At 48.3% G+C, this 16,677-nt stretch overlaps 1 protein-coding gene across 5 annotated transcripts in view; it reads left to right on the forward strand.

Moving 5' to 3' along the window:
* PCNX1 (pecanex 1) overlaps positions 1–16,677 on the forward strand; it is a 1,666,514-nt gene that overhangs the window by 1,591,268 nt on the left and 58,569 nt on the right. For all 5 annotated transcript variants that reach the window (XM_069638600.1, XM_069638595.1, XM_069638598.1 and 2 more), the window contains exon 33: positions 15,387–15,586. In XM_069638600.1, the coding sequence (XP_069494701.1) occupies positions 15,387–15,586 (200 nt within the window). The remainder of the gene's footprint in view (positions 1–15,386; positions 15,587–16,677) is intronic.

A 16,677-nucleotide genomic window follows, 5' to 3' on the forward strand; every position in this document is an offset into this window, starting at 1 on the left:
ACTAACAATTTTGTAACAATTTTGCAGGAGCAGTGAGAAACGGCATACAGTGGATCCCCTCAGCACTCCACATAAGGTGGGGTGTGCTGATCTCACAATATAAAATGTAGAGAGGACAAAAGACATCCCCTCCACTATTGAGAATGTGTTCTGCACTGTAAGTAAAGGACTTTAACAGAAATGTTACAGAACCAGTGAGAAGGGAGATACTGTGTAACCCCTCTGCACTCTACATAAGGTGGGGTGTGCTGATCTCACATTGGAATTGTAGAAAGGATAAAAAGTATCCTTCTACCCCTGGGATCATTGGTTTACACAAGGTAAGTCAGAGAAAATAAAAGTGAAGCCCAAGGGGCTACCCAGCAACGCTGCACAGAAAGTGTTGTGTGCTGCAATAATAAAATGTAGATGCCCAAAACGTTATAGCAAAGTATGATTCCGAAAATAAAGTACGGAGAGTCACAAAAACGACTTCCATGGAAAGAGTAAAAGAACAGGTGAGTGGGGAAAAAGGTTCCCACTCACTCAGGAACACATACAAATAATACACAAGTCCAACAAAAAGTGCTAGGGATTCACAGTTGAGGGATATTTAGCATAAATATGAACATTTAACCTACGTATGTCCTCAAAACTATATCCTGCAATACCATTTAGTTCAGTTGCCTTGGTTTACATTCTTTGAGTAAAGTGCCGCCCACCTCCACCTGTAGAAGGACCAGGGAATGATCTGAGAAGTATTGAAGTCTCATATTTACTGAGAGAACCCAAGGGATCAGTGTAGCGGAGACCATCATGTCGATCCTAGAGAACCCCTATGTACTGCAGAGAAGTATGCATATTCCTTATACTCCTCCCTGAAGAACCGCCATGTCACAATAAGCCCCAGCTCCCTGAGAAACCTTGCCAACTACTGCCTATATCTATTGTCATTGGCCGCGGTCACCAGTGTTTTATCTATCTTGCAGTCATCACACAATTAAAATCTCCTACCACATTCCAAGGGGATCCTGTATCGATATGAGAAAGTGGTCTTGTTGGTCATTAGGAGCACAGACGGCCACCAAAGTAAAGAGCTGTTCCCCAATCAAGCCTTTTAAAACCAAAAATCTCCCCTTAGGGTCCTTGTATATGAATCATTTTGTGAAGCCCAATGTTTTACTAATCAGAAAAACGTATCTCTCTGTAATACATCTGCTACTAATAAGTGCTTTTCTTGAAGAGCCACTATCAAGGCATACATTTCCAACAAACGCTGAAGAATAGAATGCCTCTTCGAGGGGAATTAAGGCCCTCTACATTTAGGGAAACCATAGTCACCTCAGCTATTTGCCCACCAGATGCCCAGCCCTCACGCTCCTCTTACTCCAGTGTAACCCCATCTTCATACCAGAGTGCACAACGTAAAACCCAAACATTCCAGAAAATGTACCCTTCCCTCCCCACCCAAAACGGATACTCGCTTAGGGATTGTACAGACATCCTAGGCACCCCCAGGCGGAATCCAGTGTCCCAACCCGGCCCCTCTACCCCTCACACATACAAAACCAGGTTGAACTACACGTATCATCTCCGGAGAACCCAACCCAAAATAAGGATGACACAGGGACCAACAGAATTAAGGCAAAACAAACCACGACCCATCCTGATACCAACCCCGAGATAACCCCCACTATCACCCCTGAGAAATGTTAACTTCTAAGAGCTACAATACACTGCAGTGTGTCTTCAGGTAACCATCTGGGCTCTCCGCCCCCTCTTCCTCTTCCTTTGGGGTATGGTTGAGCAGGCCTCCAACTCCCCCTACCAGATGTGCTAGTCTCTGCATCATCCGCACCTCCATCTCACGGTGAACCAGCCGGCCGATGCTCATCTTCCCCTTCCATCAGTTCTGCCACCTCTTCCTCTCTTGCAATGTGATACTTTTTGCCATGATACTCAAATCGCAGACTGCTGGGGAATGTCCATCTATACCGCACCCCCTTGTCTCTTAGCCAGCTAGTCACCACCATGAGGCTCTTCATTTGTTGCAGGGTCACCTGCACCAATTCCTGGTAGATCCTTATGGAGGCCTCCCTGAATGTGATATTGTGCTGCTGCTTCCACGCAACCTCCATGAGCCTTTCCTTCAGCTGAAACATGTGAACCCTAGTGAAGATATCCGGGAGCAAGTTCTTGGTTTGCTAGAACATGGTATAAACTAAATGCGTGTGGTCTAGGTCTAGTGTCATTGTTTCTTCCTCAGGGCCGTTCAGCACATGTCAAAATAGGTCTCTCACATAGCCCTCCAATTCTGCATTGGCCACAGACCTAGGGATCCCGCGCACCCTTATATTTCTTCTAGATCTATTTTTAGCATCCACTTGTTGGTTCATGACCATTTCCAACTGTTCAAGATCCTTTGCACCTTTAGATATTAGGTCCTGCTCATGCCCCTGCTCACATAGGGTCGTTTGCCGCTTCATCAATTCTTTTTGCTATTGCCATGACATGCTTGTGCAAGTCACATATTGTCTTGGACCATGAAGCAGCACTTTCTTGAACTTCTTTCTTAATTTCCATCAACATTAATGGAGTTCTGACCTTCTTGTGGGTGCATCCTCCAATTCGGACTCTCGGCTATTCAGTGAATGAATCTGTGCCATTGCCTGGTTTTGTTTGATGCTTTCCTGAACCCTGCATTATGGCCTTAATGTCCCCAGAATGTGGTCCCTTAGCTTTAGCTGCCTTTTTGGCCATCTTGGCGCTCAAGTTCTTCCCACAATAGATCAATCTTGATGCATCCAGTTTTGCTTGAGTGCATATCCATCGAACAGTGTGCCAGGGGATGATTTCTGGTGTATTAGTCACTTCCTATCCACTATGCCTTCCCCCTGATTCCCGTCATCCCATGGGTTCTCAGGAGGTTGAGGAGGTTTAGAGCAACCCTGATCTTGATCGCCCCGAATTGGGTGAGGAGGACATGGTACTTGACCATCTGCCCACCTCTCCGATTTCCTTGCCGCCTGGATCTCCTGAGGAGGTATGCTAGGTGCTGCTGGCTGCACGCAGACAATCTATAAGATCTAATAGGTTTTGAGGTGTGGTGCAGGGTACGCGAGATTGATCCCATCTCTTGCCCCACCACTACAGTCATGGAGTTCCTTCTGTCACTGGCTCTTCAGGTCACCACAATCAAAGGATACTTGGTGGCTTTGTTTTCAAAAGGTCTCCGGATCAAGGCTCCTTCACGATCAAGGCCCAATTCCTGAAGGGCCTTGTGAATACGTTTCTGCCTATTCCTTTTATTGTCCCGGATTGGGATTTGAACCTGGTTTTCACCTTTCTGATGGCGCTCTCTTTGAGCACTTACGCTCTTGTTTTGTGCAGCTGCTAACATTGAAAACAGCCTTTCTAGTTGCCATCACTTCGGCCAGATGGGTCAGCGATTTGCAGGCCTTTCTTGCAAACCATAATTTCTCTGATTGTTCCATGGAAATTATATCTCCAAAAGTGAGACCAGGGTTCTTAGCTACAGTAGTGTCAGAGATCTTCTGGTGTTCTATCCACCTTCGCATCCCTCCAAAGAGGAGGAGCTGTTTCACCAGTTGGTCCCCAACAGAGCATTAAGCTTTACATAGCAAGAACGGCGGAGTAAAGAAAAATTGTTCAGTTGTTTATAGCTTACTCCATTTCCAGAAAAGGCCTAGATGTATCGAAGCAGACAATTTCATAATGGATCACTTGTATTTCAAATGCTACCATACCGCAGGCAAGGAATTGCCTCCTGGCATCGGGGCCCACTCTACCAGAGAGTGCCGGTTAGGGACATCTGCTGGGCCGCAACCTGGTCCTTGCTTCATATGGTCACAAAGCATTGTAGCCTGTAGGGCTGACGCTCGTTTCAGAAGGGCAATGTTGCAAAATGTACTGCTATAGAGCTTCTTCACACCTCAGTTAGTTATACTGCTTTGGGAGTCTATCTGATAACAAATCTGTGGGAGAAAAGTAAACCATTGAAGGAGAAATTACTTACCGTAATGTTCTTTCTATGGATTCTTCTCCCGCAAAATTCCTCCCATCCATCCCTGCGAAAGAAAGCATTAGCAGTAGGTGTCTCCCTTCTCTTGAGGGGGAAGTGTTGGCGATGGTTGTAGAGTCTTTTGCTCTTCTTGGCTGCAAGCCGAATGCCTTCCTCAACAAAAAAAGGGACGTTTTCTATTTTATCCGGGTTTGGGTTTGGTTTTTCTATTCCTCTGCTGGCTATTTGACCATCTTTTTCTCTCTGGTTTTCCTCTCTAGTGGCTGAGCTTGGGGGGAGGGGGGTGGGAACTGAGGTATGGGGCGTAGTGACGCAGTTTCTTGAGCTGGTGGATCTGCTTAGATCACATGCTCACATAGTCTGATATCTAGTGGAAGTCGCAGAGTATTACAAGATTTGTTTTCGAAACTCAGACATCGACGGGGCGTGATTAGTAATACTCCTACGTCCCGTCCCCTTTCCTCCATACTTTTGGGACATTCCATCCTGTGGGACTGGACCGGAGCACTTTTGTAAAAAAAGCATCAAATTGAAAAATGTGTCCTTCTCTTTTTACATGGAGTACTGCACGTGGCGATAACACCGCCCTCCTTAGCTTCGCCCGCGCCCTTCAGTCCTTTTCTCTGCACGGTCGGGGCTGGACGCACTTGCATCACCGGAAAGACCTTTTCCTTTTCCCGTTGTCCTTCTCTCCTACTCCGGTTCTGCGGTCGCGTAGTCCTCCGTCTATGCCGGATCATTTGGGGTTTGTCGCTTGTTCCTCTTGCGAGCGTCGCTTCGCTAGGGCGGATCCCCATTCTCTCTGCTTGGAGTGTCTGGGACCGGATCACCGTTGGGACTCGTGTTTCTACTGCGACTCCCTTTCGGTCCGGGCACTTCAGCGTCGTCTTCGTCGGTGGGAGGAGATCTTCCAGAGTTCCTCCATCGCATTCTCAGCTGTTCATCGACAGAAAGAAGAGACGCCCGATAAGTTCCTTACTTTTCAGGGCACCACGGCCGGGAGACTCCTTCCCGGGGTCCTCCAGGTCCGGGAGGGGCTTCAAAAGCTCTGCTACCAGGGTTTCCCCTGAGGTACCTCACAGGCCTAATAGGCGTACAAGGGTTTTCTCTGAGGGTCCGGCGAGGGGCCTGCCTATACCGGATCACGATCCGAGGTTCACCAATCAGGTGGTAATAGCCAGCGTAGTCGTGCTGAGGCGTTGGGTACCGGAGTTTGCTGCGAGGTCTCCTCGTTTGGAGCTTCCCACACAGACACTGGGTGCGCCCTGAGGCTTTCTGTACCGAACCACAGTTCGAGGCCTCTTTCGAGGGAGCTATTAAGACCAGACTCTGTTCCGAGGTTCCACTTATCGGGGCTAAGGTGTGTACCAACAGAACTGAGAGACCTATTAAGGTCTCGTCTGTGAGGTGGATTCCTCAACTTTCCCGCGCTCGTGTTTTACTGGTTCTGTTGAGGGGGCACAGGGAGAGGTCACTGACCGTAACTCCTCTGTTACCGGCTTTGCCGAGGTTTCTCTTTTTTAGGCTAATTCAGGGGAAAGGATGTCCAGTAAACATCCAAGACCCCATAGTACCGGCTCTGCTGAGGATCTTTGTGTCAAGGCTAAAGTTTCAATCAAGTCCCCTGACCAGTCTGTGGCGTCACCTGCCTCATCTCGACATGTGACGCAGTTCTCCTCAGATGCTGGCAAAATGGCAGGCCTTCCCGCATGGTCTACAGCGGCCATTTTTGATACTCTCTCGACGGCAGGTGCTGGGAGCCTTCTTGTCCACAGGACGGTGTGAATCTGTTCCGCCCTTCCAATGACTGGCGCGCTCAGATTCCACTACCGCCACTGTCTTGTTTCCTCCTACAGCTGCCCCATTGGTCTATGTATACCCGGTTGGTGGCGGGCCTTCTTGGCAGCCCTCCTCACTACGTTCGTGGGGTTATGCCCCTCATGAGCGGCCTCCACCGACTCCAGTGCGTAAGGTCTCGGATGCCTTTTTTGGGAAATTTCATAGTCTTATGAACTCTGATCCCATGAGGGAGTACTTTAAGGGACTCTGGGGAAATCTGCCCTCAGGTGCCGCATCCTGCCCCAACAGTTAGTCACGGCACCTGTCACCCCAGCAGCAGCACCGCCTCTGCCTCCTGGCCCACCTCCAGCTCTTCCGCCTCTGCCTCCCTTGTCTCCAATTGACAAGACTCCAGCAGAGCAAAACGTCAATTTGACGCTGGTCGCATCGCAGCCGATGGATCCGGATGCGCTAGGCGACCATCGGGCAGATCAGGATAGTCCGGACCAGCCCAGCTCTGTCCGAGCATTCCACGACCGGGTTCTGGACATGTCACTCCTTGACATACCAGTACCTGGGGCACCCGCTCCGCAGGAAGGGGTGCTTTTGGGGAGCTCTAACATTGTCTCCACAGGAGCGCACCGGCCTGTTCCTTCAGAGGGACGTCCTGGCCGATGCCCGCAAGGTCTGGGATAAACCCCACAGTGGGCTGCACATAGAAAAAAGAATTGACGCCCGTTACAGGCTTCACACCTCTGAGGAAGTAGCCCTGGCGTCATGCCCGCACCCGTCCTCCACGGTGGTAGCAGCCACCACTCTGCAGTCTAAGCCGGCCTATGCGACATCTGCAGCTGCAGCTCAAGTTCTGGCCAAGGAAAACAAGTTGCTTGATTCCTTGGGCAAGAAGATGTTCGCCAACTCGGCACTGCAATTGCGTCAAGCTAACACAGAGCTCATTTTGGCGGCAGCGAAGATGAAACTGTGAAGAGATTTGGCTGACTTCCAGGAGTTCATTCCTGTTGACAGGCTGGAAGACTTTAAAGGCGGTTTATCAGATGCCGGGGTGTTGGCGCAGGATATTCTGGAGGCCGCTGTGCACCATGTTGACACCTCAGCTCGAGGCCTCATGCTGGGGGTGGACACCTCTCGTCAAGCTTGGCTTCATGCAACAAAGTTTTCAATGGAGGTTCAAGATAAAGTTCTGGACCTGCCTTTTGACGGCAAAGAGCTGTTTCATTCTTCAACGGATGATGAGCTTACAAAGACTAAGGCGAGCACGCAAACTGCCAAGTCTCTGTCGGTGCTAGTGAAGCCCCCAGTCAAAGCTCAGAGATATGTATCCCAGCCTCAATCCTATTCAGGCTTCAGAGGGTTCCAGGACCGCAGGTCACGCAGAGCTGATCATCCTGCAGGTAATTGCCGTCGGAGACAGCAACGTGGTCGATTTTTCTCTCGGTCGTCAGCCTCCTCTTCAGACAGTTAGTCTTTCCGCCAAAAAGTCTGCAAAATATTTTTGGGCGCTCGCATGAGACTTCTGTGAGAGGACGAATCTTGTCTCATCTGGAGGTGTGGCAAAGTATCACCGACGATTAGTGGGTTTTGCCCATTGCTGAGGCGGGCTTCCGCTTGCCCCTACCACACCCTTCAATCCTCCCTTTCAGCAGTCGGGGACGCCCTCCCTCAGAGCGCAGGTCCAGAAGCTTCTAGATCTCAGGGCAGTGAAACCTGTTCCCCTAGGGGAACGAGGGCTGGGCTTCTATTCTCATCTGTTCACGCTGCCCAAACCCAACCAGGCTGGCCTGCGCACCATTCTAGACCTTTCCCAGTTCAACCTTTCTCTCCCCCAAGAGAAATTCAAGATGATTACACCCTGCCAAATAAAGTCCTCTCTTCAGAAGGGCTACTGGGTCAGCGTTGTGGACCTTCAGGACTTGTATATGCATATCCTCATTTGGAGCATGCATCGGAAATATCTGCGGTTCTCCCTGTGAGAGGAGCACTTTCAATTTCGAGTGCTCCCTTTTGGGCTCAGCTCAGCGTCACGTGTCTTCACGAAGATGTCGGTCATCGTGACTTTTCTAAGGCTACAGGGTATTCATGTGTATCCATATTTGGACAATTGGCTTCTGCACAGTCCTTGTCCAGTGAAAGCCTCAAGCAATCTTCAGTCTCTCCTTCAGCCTCTGTTTGGCCTTGGGCTGTCGGTGAACTGGCGGATATCCCCCATGACTATCTCTCAGGACCTGATATTCCTGGGTTTCCGTTGGAACACGATCGACTGCAGGGTGTACCTGACTGTGGACCGGATGGTGGATCTGTTAACCACGTGTGAAGTTTTCATCCAGTCAGAGAGCATGTCGGCCTGGTGGTTCCAGAAGGTTTATGGCATTGCATCGAAAAAGATGCATCGAAAATAAAAGCATCGCAAATTCTGTTTTACATTACTTTTTACATAAAAAGTACATATCCATCAAAACTTTGACATAATGGTTATGTACTTTTAAATGTAAAAGATAGCATTTCAATGCTTTTATTTTCGCTGCATCTTTTTCGATGGATTGTCATTTCGATGCAATGACCATAAATTTCAGCACTTGCCAGCTCCTTGTAACGTTTTACTGTTTTTTTTGTATATTAGGGGGGTACCACCCCACGCCCACCCCCCTTAACCCTAACCCTTAATCTAACCCTAGCCCCAACTCTAACCCTAAATGTAACCCTCGCCCCAACCCTAAACCCTAACCCTGTCCATCGAAATTAACCATCGAAAATTATGAATATGCTTTTCAATGGAAAGGCAATTGAATGAATAATTTTCGATGGAAAGTTATTCAATGGAAAGGTTTTGGATGGAAAGACCAGATACCGTTCCAGAGGCTTCTAGGCCTCATGGCTTCGTGTGTGCTTGCTCTTCCCCAGCTCCTGGCAGTGGACCCGGACACAAAAATGATTCCGATCCCACCCTGCATGATGACAGATCTCCTATGGTGGTCATCTTGAAGCAATCTGTCGGTGGGTGCTCCCTTTCAGGAGCCCTCCCCTCAAACGACCATTATGACAGACTCCTACCTTATCGGGTGGGGAGCGACGATGGATCATCTTCAGGTTTTCGACCTATCATCGCCACAGGACAGACAATTTCACATACATTATCTGGAGCTTCTGGCGATTTTCCAGGCGCTCAAAGCTTTCAAGCCAGTGATTGTGAACAAAGTGGTCCGCATCTGCACAGACCATGCGGTAACCATGTTCTACATCAACAAGCAGGGGGTACCAGGTCACCTCCCCTTGTAGATCTAACCATTCAGATTTGAGAATGGGCCATTCATCACAGTGTTTGGCTGCTGGCAGTGCACGTTCTGGGCCAGCTGAAGGTGTCTGCAGAGACTCTCAGCTGACGAGCGATGGTCAGCTACGAGTGGGAGCTGAACACGGAGATCCTTTCAACCTTTTTCGCCATTGTGGCACTCGAGAAAATCACCCCCATGGTATTTCAAAATGACCCAATCATGGTCCAAGTCATATTGTGCCCAGTGCTTAATTTGTGGGGGTGTTTGCCGGGGCTCAGCCCCAGCACTTATTCCTGAACCCCAGGCACTTATTTTCTCAGATTCAGTCCGATTATGGTGTGGTGCTTTGGCAACTTTAGTATTTTAACTCTTAATTCAGTAGTTGTCACACAGCAAGCAACAACCGAGTGCATTGGGACACATTTCTTTATCCTAGGCAGGCTAATTGTTATTCATGAACCTTATGACACGTGGCTAGGACAATATGGCTTTCATGCCCTGCCAGGAGGGCGGACATGGCCTTGAACGGTCCTCAGCTTGGGCTCTGGGCCGTTAAAGGTCATGTCTGCCCTCCTGGCAGTGCATGAAGGGCATTCGCACCCCGGGTTTCGTCTGTGGTGCAAATGGCTTGCGCAATTTTTAATTGCGCAGCTGATCTCCCAGTGAAAAAATGAAGAAAAGAAGTCCCTTTTCCATGTCTATGGCAGCCCGACAGTAGGAGTGCTGGGACCGGAACGCAATGATCCGGTCCCGTAGGTAAGTGGAGTGGGTGGGAAGGGAAAATCAGGTCATTGGAGGGGGGAGGGCAACAGGCTCCCTGTTAACTCCTCACATTGAAAGGGGAAAAAAAAGTGAAACCCGGGGAAGGGCATCGGGTGGCTGGGGATAGCAGGTGGGGATTGTGTAGCCTGGCCCACTGTTCCAGCAACCTGATTGGCTGAGCACCCTTCCTTGGGTTTGAATGCTAGTTATCCGTTTTCATGGATAACAATGAGTTGGAAGGTGACAATGCTGGGTGCTTGTGCTTGCCCTGCTCCAGTCATACTGAATAGCTTTCGTGCAGCTCCACTACTGTAATAACCAGCAACATTACCACAGTAGGTGTGGGTTGACAACAAGAGGAGTCGACAGCCAATAGCACCAGCACTTGGTCAAGGCTAGGCAAAAGGCCATGACTTAAGGGAAGTGTCTGTCATGAGTGCCTAACTACACACAAATATTTGCTGCAGTGTTTGAAAGGCAAGGTCATCAATGATTTTTCCCGCATTTGCCAATCAATTTACCATAGGAGGAAAGCATGTTAGCTCTTTTTTCTGTGGATGCTCTATAGATTGTTCACCTATAGAATCGGAGCAAAATGGTAAAAATGATGTGTCTAAAGAAGCAGTCAAACATTTGCCTTACACCAGTAGGTTATTTTATGTTGACTGGTATGTGTAAATTTCACATCTGCCATGGGTAGTGCATCCTTCACTCACAATAGCCAGTGGGAGCTGCCTCTTTAACCCTAGATATGCTGGCACTGTGGGGCTCAACCGCCGGTGGTGGCAGTAGAGGGGTGGCAGTTACCCACATTGATGAGTCTGAGGTGTTAGAAAATCTTTGGGCCCTGGTGCTTATTTTATTCCAAATTAAGCACAGACTGTTCCCCCAAAAGGGTCACCAGACCTTAGTCTGCCGCACAGAATAGCAGGAGCATGTTTGCCTTCTCAAGATGTGTTTTTTTTTCATGATGTTGCCACCCCTTCAGCCCCAGTGTGCATAATTAGGTTACTTATTATTATTTTTTGAATTTGTAAAGTGGCAGAGGCCCTGGGGCATCGTGGCAATGTTACAGGATATTTGCTTAGGCGAACAACAAATTACATGGCTAGCGGCAGTATACTTGATCGTACAAATGGTGTGATACAGTAGTAGAGGCTAGCGGAAGAGTTGTGTTTTGAGTGCCTTGCGGAACAGTGTGAGGGATGTCTTTCCTGAGGTCGGGTGGCAGCTCATTCCAGTTCTTTGAAGCTAGGACGGCAAAACTAGAGCCTCCTGCTTTGGATCTTTTAAAGGTTGGGACTGAGAACTGGTTGCAGTGTTGGGCCCGCTTGGGTCTGTTTGAGGTGGCTCGGTGAATGGTTTCTGATAGGTAGGGAGGGGCTGTTTGAGATGGGCAGGAGTGTGTGATGGAGAGAGTTTTTAAAGAGAATGCGCTCTATCACTGGAAGCCAGTGGGCGTCCCGCCTGGCTTGGGAGATGTGCTCTCTCTTGGGGATGCTGAGTGCATTGTTTTGGGTGGTTTAGAGTTTCTTAATGTTTTTGGATGATGTGCCTAGGAATAGGACGTTGCAGTAGTCCAACTTTGCTCCCACTGTAGCTCTGGGTATGGACAGGCAGTTTTTGGGGGAGAGGTAGGGTTTGACAGCATTTTATCTTTGCTGTTAGTGTGGCAGATGAGGCGATGGCGTTCACTTGTCATGACATAGAGAGGGTGGAATCAATCTATACCCCTAGAGTTTTGGCTGCCGCCGTGGCAGTGTTAGTCGTGTTGTCAATGTTGAAGGATGTGTACTTACTATCCAGTTTGCTGAGGACTTGGTTGGGATCTACCAGTAGTATTTCGGTCTTGTTTCTATTGAGACATTGACCATTGGCCGCGATCCAGGCCTGGATGATGGCATAGGTTTTATTGAGTGTGGCTGCATCGTGTTTGTATGAGCCAGTGAGTAGGAGTAGAACAAGAGTATCATCGGCGTAGTTCATATAAGCTATGCCGTGATCATCAAGGTCATTGAAGAGTGGAAGGGTAAAAATGTTTGAGGGTGGCCGAAGTACAGGATCCCTGGGGACTCCACAGTGGATGGGGTGGGGGTCGCGCAGGCCTGGTCAGAGAATACTCTCATGAGCCTTCCTTCAAGAAAAGAGGTGATCCATGAGGTGGCTTGTTGGGAGAAGTGGGCCGCATCCTTGAGATGTCTGCAAAAAGGTCTTGTGATCTACACGATCGAAAGCAGCAGACCGGTCTAGGAACAGGAGCAGTGCTGGTTTCCCTTTATGCATGGTTTGCTCTATCTGAATTTTTAAATAGAGTAGGGCGGTCTCGGTCCTGTGGCGTAGTCGGAAACCCAATTGCATCTTACCCAGGCTGATGTGTTCCAGGAAGTGTTGAATCTGTTGGTATGCCGCCTTGTCTAATCTTTAGCAGAAAAGGAACGGTGGTAATGGTCTGTAGTTATTCAGTAGGTCCGGATCAAGGGAGTTTTTTTGGGGTTTTTTTGGCAGCGGGTGAACCCATGATTCTTTGAGGGGAGTGGGTGGGGGGCGATGCCAGAGGAGAGGGAGGCATTGATAAAGGCTGTGAGGAACAGGGGTAGTGGTTATGCAGTCTTTTATTAGGGCAGCGGGACAGGTATCCCCTTTACAGGAGGAGGGTTTAATGCCTTTCATGAGGGCTGGGATTAGAGTTTAGATTACTTCTCTGAAGGAGAATGATTTTGTGCCTTTGTTGTCCGTGCGACAAGCTGCGGCTGAGGGTGTGTTGGCTTTGGGTAGGGTATTGAGGTGGGCTTTTATTTTTTCCTGGAGGGTGTTTATTTTTTGTAGCATGGCCGTTTGTATGTTGTTGCGCCATGTTTCATCTTTCATTGTTTCCTGGTGTTGGTTGGTGGGGATGCCAGCTCCTTGTATATTGCAAACAGTTCCTTTGACTCAGATTTCGCATTGGAGATTCTGGAGTTATAGGATGGGGATTTGGCTAGGGTTGTTTGCTTTTTGTACCGTGAGGCAAGTGTTTTGCAGGCTTCTAGAGTGGTGTGAGAAGGGCAGGTTTTCCATGTGGTAAGCGCCATTCGCTTCAGGGATCTTAGCTCTAGTAACTCTTGGAGTGTTTCCTATTTTTGTCTTTTTTCATCATTAGTGGTGCAATGGGGTTGATGGCTGTTTTAATGGTTGTGTTGTATATATCAACCAGCGCTAGAGGGCCAGTGGAGAAGTGGGGCTTCAGGGCTGAGGCTGCCTCTAAGAGTGGGAGGATCCTATCCTTCGTGAGGAGAATGGATGATCTGGCCAGAGCTGGGGGTACAGGTTTGTTAAGCTTGGACGTGGTATTGGTGGGGATGTTGAGGTGGAAGAGGTGATGGTCGGTCCATGGGCAGGGGGTGTTGGAGCTGATGTCCACAGCACAGTTGTGGTCAGCTATCCAGTCCAATATGCAACCTTTGACATGGGTAGGGTTTGTGACCCTTTGGATGAAGCCCAAGTCGAGGAGTGCTTTGTCAAGGGCTTTGCGTTGTTTGTCCTTAGGGTCTGTAAGGCCTAGGTTAAAGTCACCTAGGAGGATGGCTTTGGAGTTGTTTTTTTAGGTTGTCACCAAGCTGGTGGAGCAGATTGACTTGGAAGTCTAGTAACGGGTAGGAGGGCGGTAGATGATGTGTATGGTAATAGTGTCTTTGGGAGATGGGGCTAAGTTTGACAGAACATCAGTGTGCTCATCCAATGAGGAGCTGATTTGTCTGATGGTGAGATAGTCTTTGACGATGAGCGCCACACCACCGCCTTTGTTTGTGGTTCTGTTCTTATGGAACATAGTGTAGCCAGGTGGCAGTACAAGACTGATGTAGGAACCTGAGGCTTCATGCAGCCAGGTTTCGGTAAGGGTGAGGATATCGAGGTCCAGGTTGATGAGCAGGTTGTGAATATCAGTGGCGTGGGCTGGGAGAGAGAAAGCAAGTGTTAATCAGGGCGCAACTGAGATGTGGGCGGGGCTGATGGTGAGAGAGCATTCTTGATCTGGCCTGGTGTGACGGTGTTAGTTTTGGCAATGGATTGAACCTTTGGGCTGGGCATGGTAGGTGCGGGGGTGTCTGACTTAGGTTTGGTTGTGGCTGGTCTGTGGGTTGAGCGACCTCCCAGGAGTTGGGTTCTCGATGGGGCAGGCCTGTGGTGAGAGTGGGCATGGAGGGGGGAATCTGAGCAGATTGCAATCTTAGCTGGTGAGATGCTGGGTGAGATTGTGTGTTTGTCGGAGTGGGTGGGTGTGAAGTTATGTAGGCCAGGGGGGGCAAAGAAAAAGGATGGCAGGAAGAGCGTAGGGGGTATTTTTTCTGCATGTGGCAGCGTATCGTCCACAATATGGTGATGTGTAGGTCCGGCTAGGCCGCGGGGTTGATAAGCAGTAGCAGTAAGGGCGAGCATGGTGTGGGGTGTGGCACCTGGGTGTCTGTGGCGAGGGGAGACTTGACTCGGCAGGTGCTGATGAGTGTTAGAGCAGATGCTCATCAAGTGGAGGCTGGTCCTGGAAGCAGGATGGGCATGGTTGCTTAGCAGTAAGGGGAGCGGTGCTAGGGTGCGCAAAGTGAAGATCCTAGCGGTACCTCAAATAGCAGTTAAGGCGGGATAACATTGTTTGATGCGCTGTGCATTCATGCGTGCAGGACATCAACAATAGCCGTGTTTTACACAGCGTTGAAGGCTGATCAATCACTAGCGGCGCATGGGAATATGAGCTGGTACTAATGTTAGGGCTGTTCCACAATGGCAGCGTTTAAGACATTCTGGGTGTGTCGTACATTCATGCGTGCAGAACAATGGCAGTAGCAGGGCTGTTTAAGTAATAGCAGCGTTTAGGCAGGTACGTTTTAGGCTAGAAACAAATTACATCGGTGTGCGTTTTAAGGCTAGACACAGAATACATCAGCGCAGTTGTGGCGTACATTGCAGCGCGGACATTCAGGGATGCGACGCGCTCGTAGCAGGGTGAGTAACCGGGACGATCGGAATAGTACAGGTGCGGAGCTCAGTGGGAGGTCTTGATGGCCAGTAGGAATACTCAAGCAGTCTTACAGTATTATCTGCTCAGAACTATCAGTAGAAAGCTGTTGGGAAGAAATGTGCTTTACTCATAGCTTGGAGAGAGTGAGAAGCACTGTAAGGTAATAGGATTTGCACATATAGAGTTAATATAGTGTGCTACAGTGGTGGGACTAATAATCCATGGCGAACAGGTTTCCTGGCTTGCTATTGTTTACATAGCCTTTATTGCTGATCTCTGCTAGCTATCGATGGTTCCTAGGCATAGTTTCCATTGCTAGCTTTACTTAAACAACTTACAAAATCATGCCTGTTGTCTTAACTTGACTTGACAACATTGCTATGTAGGACTTTCAATGTTCTAAATGTATGTTCTCTAGACCTTTAGCTGTTTGTGAAAATGTTTAACCATTGACAAATTATAGGTGATGCTTTGTTTTATGCTTGGTCGGTTTGTCTATAAAAATCTCCTAATGCTCCCTGTATCTTCAACTCTTTGCTAGGTTGAGAAAAGGCTGTGGTGCTGGATGTAACAGTGGTGGAAACATTGAAGATTCAGATGTTGGAGGCGGGGTTCCGGGTAACAACGGGACATCGTCAAATGAGTCTCAAAGCAGCGTCTCTCAAGGAAGTTCTGGAGTCTCTGGACATGGAGTTGGAGCGGGTCTCCATCCACCAGTCCTGCCTCACCCTACAACTCTAGGTATGCTTAATTGTAGATGCACATGAGCATACACTAGTTTATATGCACCTCATGAATACAGTCCAACTATGTAGAACAATTTTGTTATGTTAAGTTACGTTTGGTTTATAAACTCACCTCTGCCATTTGGATGACCACATGGCTTGATGAGTTCCTGAACTGCAGTGGGAAGTCATAATGTATTGCAACACAACATTAATGAGGCATGGATGTGGCCCATTGCACATGATCTGAGTCACACCACACAATTTAATTCACAAAACATTTATATTTTAAGATCATCCAAGAGCCACGTGAGCGAAGCATTGTGGGTATGTAAATTAGCCCAATTGCAAGTCTTTTGCTATCGAAAATTGTACTGCCCTGAAACTGCCCATTTTCTGGAAGGAAAGGCTAGCCTTTGGCCTAATTTACATACCCACAATCCTGACCTTATGTGGATCTGAACAGTAAGTGAACTGTTGGTGATGGCTACTGGGTGGTGCTGTGGCACTTGTGACTTAGATGATCAAATGGCTCATTGTATGTTCCCTTTTGAGGTGGAAGGGTTTTTTCAAGCCTTTTTAAACTCACTATAACTTTGCTAACAATATCAATAAAAAACAAAGATGCATTTTGGGGGGGGGTCATTCCTCTGACATACCCCCATGCAGCCATCTCTGGATAAAGAGACACACTGTGCAAGAAAGAGAAACATTCATCTTCCCCATGGCTAGCCGAGAGCTCTGTTTAATCAACTTCAATAAAAGCTGACCAAAGAAAGTCTCAAAAGTCTTTTCCAGCCAACATACATTTATGGATACAAAACATCACACATCAGTTCTGTTCTAATATAAATCTTACAATATAATTGGTCATGTTTCTATAAGATAAGCAAAGTGCATTGCCTTTTTTCTTTGCACATAAATGCTTCCTCAAATACATCATGATTTCTTCTTGTAATTACCTCATCCTGTGCTGGTATGCAAAAAACATGTTTTTCACCTTCTCAATGAATCGCAGGACATGTTTTGCAACTTTAAAAACTGGATAAAAGCAGTTCTGAGATAACATGAGCCTCCGTCAGCCTGCCAAGCACATGAAATTCAATG

The sequence above is a fragment of the Ambystoma mexicanum genome, chromosome 14 (genome assembly GCF_040938575.1).
Source record: "Ambystoma mexicanum isolate Mex_15411 chromosome 14, UKY_AmexF1_1, whole genome shotgun sequence".
Classification (NCBI taxonomy): Eukaryota; Metazoa; Chordata; class Amphibia; order Caudata; family Ambystomatidae; genus Ambystoma; species Ambystoma mexicanum.